The sequence below is a fragment of the Triticum urartu genome, chromosome 4 (assembly GCF_003073215.2).
Source record: "Triticum urartu cultivar G1812 chromosome 4, Tu2.1, whole genome shotgun sequence".
NCBI classification, from domain to species: domain Eukaryota; kingdom Viridiplantae; phylum Streptophyta; class Magnoliopsida; order Poales; family Poaceae; genus Triticum; species Triticum urartu.
Genome location: NC_053025.1, coordinates 559,181,983 through 559,187,787, shown reverse-complemented (window position 1 = coordinate 559,187,787; position 5,805 = coordinate 559,181,983). Strand labels below are relative to the sequence as shown.

General features: G+C 47.0%; 1 protein-coding gene across 1 annotated transcript; it reads left to right on the top strand.

Moving 5' to 3' along the window:
* The first annotated feature begins 3,612 nt into the window (after positions 1 to 3,612).
* On the top strand, positions 3,613 to 4,480 carry LOC125554148. Its single transcript, XM_048717746.1, has 2 exons — positions 3,613 to 3,774; positions 3,867 to 4,480. Exons 1-2 carry the CDS (start codon positions 3,769 to 3,771, stop codon positions 4,284 to 4,286), a joined length of 426 nt encoding a protein of 141 aa, XP_048573703.1. The 5' UTR covers positions 3,613 to 3,768; the 3' UTR covers positions 4,287 to 4,480.
* The last annotated feature ends 1,325 nt before the right edge of the window (positions 4,481 to 5,805 follow it).

The following is a 5,805-nucleotide window of genomic DNA, read 5'->3' as shown; positions in this document are numbered from 1 at the left end:
CAAAATTAATGTATTTTTCCTTGTGTCGTTTCATGACTTCTTAGACTGTTTATTTAACTGGACACTAGAGGATCATGATTTCTTAAAAAAGAAGAATAGAGTTGCTTGATTAATTTGCGAAAAACCGGGTGAAAACCGTCACAACACGCCCAAAAAGAAGGGCATGCCGGCCGACCCGACACCTACAAGATCCACACACACACACACCGTCGAGGAGAGGACATCGTCGAAGTTGCGTGCAATGTCATCGTCGTCACCTCTCCTCGAGCAAGCGACTCCGACTTCACCACTAACGACCCATCAAGAACCCTCCGAACGAATGAGACATGGGAGACCCTATTGGTAGAAGACAAACAATCGTCCACCGGCGTCGAAGACCGGGTAGCTCCGACTTTGATGACGAGCCTCACACGAGAAAAGGAACATGCCTAGCGCTAACAGTGCCCAAACTATCTGTCGACTGGCATCGTTGCCGCCCCGCAACACCGCAGCTCCGACTTCACGCTCAGGAACAAGCCCAACTGTTGAGGAGAAAGGCAAGCGACAACCATGTACACCTTGCCACCGTCATCGTTGCCACACAAGCTGCAACGCGACCACCACACCGCCAGTTGGGCACTTGCCAACCGCGGTGATGAACACGTCCAACACCCTAGGAAGCACAAAGGAAACCATGACCTTCTTAGATTGATTTTTGGCATGCCTCTCCTTAGGGTAAGTCGATTTTCTCTTAGGATGAATTGTTGACTTGCCCCTTTGGGGTAATTCTATTTTTCTATTGGGCTTGGAGCCCACACATTACCTATTTTTCTTGTATACCTTTCTTTTGCTTTTATTTTTCCGTTTCTTTAGGGTTTTTTCTATGGGTACTTTTGGCATGTTGGATGGGTGGAAACGTATACACACAGCCCCGCAAAAAGGAGGAAATGTATACACGAAAGTACTATACACTATGTGTGTAAATTACTGTAGAGTGTGAAAATTACAATTATATGCTTATTTTATGCATATTAAAATAGTGCAATTTCAATGCAAAGTTGTGTGCAAGTATTTGTAATTTCTTTCTTCTTAAAGGGGTAATACCAATGTAAGTAATTCATTCATTCTTAGAATTTTTTTTATTATTTGATAATACTAATGCCACTAATTCATTCCTTCTTAGGAAACTTTTTTTTGCAAAATTCCAGTATTATATGTTTATTATCGCGTATTGTAAAAATCGTAATTTATGCGCAATTTTTTTCATTTTTCCATATTAATTCTTCCTATGGGCAATACCCATGCTATTAATTCATTCTTCCTTAGAAAATTTATTATTTATTATTTTGTTTTTTACTTTTTATTCCATTTTCATTCTTCTTTAAGGGTAACACCAATGCCACTAATTAATTCCTTCCTACAAAACTTCTTTTTGCGAAAATTCTACTATTAAATGTTTGTTCTTGTACATGATAAAACACAATTTTCTGTGTAAATCATGTGCAAATTTTATCATATTATTATTATTATTATTATTATTATTATTATTATTATTATTTTCTTCCTTATTAAAGGGTAATATCGATGGGAAGAGGATTTGGAGCTCTTGGGTGCCCGGGAACCCTATTGGATAGTAAAATAAAAAATAGGGAAATAAAAAACTGAATTTTTGGGTGTTAAACCTGGGTGCCTAGTCTACCCGTGTGAAGTTTTGTGAAAAATTGACATCTGTGGTATTCTCAGTAAAAATGTGCAAAAAAATCTATGTAAGAAAAAACGCAAATCATAGGTTAGACTGTAATTTATTTGCCATGGATACCACATATGCCATTTCTTAACGAAACTAAACACGGGAGCAGAATGGGCACCCAGGTTTGATATCCAAAATTTCACTTTTTTAAAATGGCACTTTTTTATTTTAGTATTATAATAGGGTTCCCAGGCACCTGAGAGCTCCTATGTATTCACCTATACCGATGCCAATAATTCATTCCTTTCTTAGAAAACTTTATTCTTTTATTTTTATTTCATTTTCTTGGTCTACATACTAGTGGCGGAGCTACGGCTGGGCCAAAGCAGACCATGGCCCGCCCAACCCAACAAAAATTTAGTGAAGACTGATGTCGAATTTGGGCCCTAAGAGCAAAACTTCAGATGTATTTTTTAAGCTGGCCCGTTTTGACCCGCCCCAAGAAGTGGATGTAGCTCCGCCACTGCTGCCTATGCCTTTGATCTCCATCCTCATGTGAAGATTAGTTGAACTCTAAATTCGTATACATACACAGACCACATACCGTAATTAAGTTCCATTAGATCGATCGATCGGAATTTACACATAGATATATCTATGAACTCTAACGCTCCTGTGCATTTTCCATGATTTACTCAACAAAATATAATACTGTATCTCGCTAGATTGTGTTGTGAGGCCAGAAAGACGTAGGTCTCAAGCATGCACCACTCAGGCTGGTCGCCGCCGGCTAGAACGTATGTGTGCTCTCTTGCCAAAGAAAAAAGTGACTAGCAGCAATTTTAAATTCAATATTTATTAGAAAGTTTTTTTTTTTGGTTCATTTTCTTTTGTCTTGTGTTTCAGACCAAACACAAGTTCTGGTGGTTTGTGGTTGTAAAGAGTGCTCCTCTAAAAAAATCGGGTTACCCAAATTGGTGAAAGTCAATTTTTGGTTTTGCAATTTTCTTTAGTGACATGTCCCAAGCTCGTTCCCATAATTTTATTTTATTTTTCTTAAATACAGTATCGATGCAGACGCTCGTATAAATGCATATATACTCCCATATATGAATGTACACTCGTACCCCTATGAACACTAAAAAAGACCGTATCTTTTTTTTGCGGAAAAAAAGATTGTATCCTATGAGCGCCTTAGAAAGACTGAGCTAACATCACATCTTAAAATTAACGAAGTAATCACAGATGTCTCGTAGTCGGGGAACAAAGTTGATCAAAGATGTCATATGGAAACTCAGTCTTTACAGCGGTTAAGAAAAGATTTGGCACTGTTCAAAAGAAAAACAAAAGATTTTGCAATTCACTTGCCAACTTTATCATCCAACCCCATGCTGTCTTGTGGTATACTCCATCGTTTTGTGTAGTTGAAATTCTTCTAGCCCGTGGACTTTTGCTCATACCCCATCGTTTTGTGTAGATGCAGGGGTAGGGGTACTGCTGCCTAGTAGCAGTAGAGCGTAGCGTTGAAACGCGCATTATTTTACTCGGTAATCAGCCCGCAATGATGCGGAAATAACACGGGCGCGCGACAAGATGGCTGCATGTCAGCTGGAACCCCGGTACGACGTGCAGCAGCCCCATACCTAGGAGTAATACCCCTCCCCGGTCAAACCAGGACCACGCCGGCCGGCCGGCCGGCCACCCCCTCTCTCTCTCTGCGTCCCTGCAGCTGCAGCGTCCTCCAAGCCTACCGCGGCCAGCCCCTAGCCTTCTACAGTGAGCCACTGCCGCTCTGAAAAGAGGCCTTCCATGCTGCCCCGCCACGCCCCCTCTCTCCCTCTCTCTCTCTCTCCCTCTCGACATTGCCGGCCCCAGAGCTCGGCCTCTTCAATGCTTTCCGGCCGCTACTGCCGCGCGAGCTGCCCCCTCCCGTTCCCGCTATAAAACACGCGCGTCCAGGCCATTGGAGGCTCCACCCCATTCTGTTTAGCCGCTAGCTGGTGGCTAGTACCGCTCGCCCCACTGACCCCAGCTCGCTTCTCCTTCTTCCCCACCCCATTCTGTCTGCCCCTGTGTCGTGTGCTGCCGGCGTGAACCGGATGGAGGTAAGCGTTCATGCGCCCATGCAAGGATCGGCACTTCCCCGTGGTCTGTACTTTGTAGCTCACCTGGTTTTGCCTTTGCTTTGCTTCTGCAGAAGGCGAGGCGGCGGCAGGTGCCGGCGTTCGGGGAGTGGAACTACTGCTACTACTACGACGAGCCGCCGGCCGCGGCGGCGGTGGCCGTGGCGGCCGAGTGCTACGCGCCGGAGCCGGAGGCCTGCAGCGACGTGTGGTTCAGGTACTCGCCGCCTCCGCGCAAGCCCACGCCCAAGAAGACGCGGAGGCCGGACCAGGGCGACGTGGCCCGTCGGGAGAAGGGGGAGAGGCGCGGTGCCAGGGCGCTGGACGCTGCCGGCGGCGTGCCGCGCGCCACGGCCAAGGCCGGCTCCAGGGTGGTGCGCCCGGTCGACGAGGACCTGTACCAGGTGCCTCCGCCGGAGTTCACCTCCCGCCGGCCGAGGCGGAAGAGGAGCCTGCTGATGGGATGCCTGGGCCTCAACTCATGCGTCGCCTGAACCTGTGTGCCAATGGGATGCTAGCTGCGCGTTCTATTCTACTAGAGTGGTAGTGGTAGTGTTCACTAGATTGAGTGAGTGCTGGTTCTTTCTTGTTGTGTGTTATGTAGTTTTGATCTCTTGGGCAGTTGGCTAGTGAGTGATCACTTGTAATGCTCTCGAGCTGTTTATTCCACCTTGAGTTTGTGTACGCAGGTCTCATGTGTTAGGTTGGGTCAGTCAGTGAGTTGATGGTGTAGATCTAGGCATGTTTGGATCGTGTCCAAAATGTACCCCACTTCAATATTTTGGCCAGGATCCAAAAATAGGTACCAGTGTTGCCTTACTCATGTCGTCATGTGCAACCAGCACCTCAGCCAAAAAATTAGCTAGCTGATATTTTGGCGGGGCAATCTAGGGCATAAACCAAACACGCATCGAATCCAATGATTCTCCCTTCCTTCTCTTCCCTCGTCACAATCTCGGTGGACGTACATGCTTTTCGGGCTGTTCTGTTCATCACAAGCAACCTGGAACTAAAGAAAGGGGCAGCAATCCATTATTGAGAGGAAATAACCCACCAATTTCAATTTGAACGTCATACTACCTGCAAACAACTACAGCTACAATGCCTTACTGACGGCCTAGCACAGCTCTATGAGATTCTCATCTTATAAACATAGCCAAGTTCGTCTGCACAGTTTTGTTTCTCTTCTTGTATGTTGGACATTGTAATTCATGCCCCGGCCCGTTGATTGTTCTGTCAATCCAAACTCGAGTCCGTATTCGGCCTTCTTCAGCCTGGTTGTAAAAAAGTTCTTATGTGCTCTTGGCGCCACTTTGCTCCGAAAGATAAAGATGAGATGCACGCACAATCTTCACTTGAACTGGCCAAACTGATCTTAGGGGAATTTAACCAAGGTACGATGGCAGAGCTGAAACAACATGGCTCCACTCCAAAGCGGAAGCATCTCTTAATTCTGGGCTCCGCAGCATTGCAGCTCGCTATAAGTACAGTAGTAGTACCACACCGGTGTACTGATCCATCTATCGCACAGCATGCAACGGACGCAGAGGAGAGATGGAAGCCTAGTAAGTAGTGCAATAACCAAAGCCAGAATGCACGGGCATTGGCAGCACGGTACGCTGGCGCATGGCGGGCAGGGAGGCGCGAGAAGCCACGACCAATAGTCCCTATTAAAAAGGGCCGCAGCCTTAACTGGGCCCCCTCAACTGCGGTGCTGCTGCGGCATTTACACAGCCCGCGTCAGGAGGCTCGGTCTTTACTGTTGGCTGGCCATCAGTCCGCGTCCCGTCCGGCGGCCCAGCCTAATATCTCTGAGGTAAAGAGGGCCGTCGATCGGATTCAGCCATCGGTTTCTGGATGGGTTCGGCAGCGCGATGCTCTGAGCAGCGGACGTTGGTGTGGCGCGGTCACGGAGGGAGCAGAAGCGGCCGTTGGTGGAGCGGATGAAGGTGGAACAGCGGCGGCTCGGGTGGTCAGCGGGGCGGCGTGGCGCGCGTAGGGCGTAGCCGATCG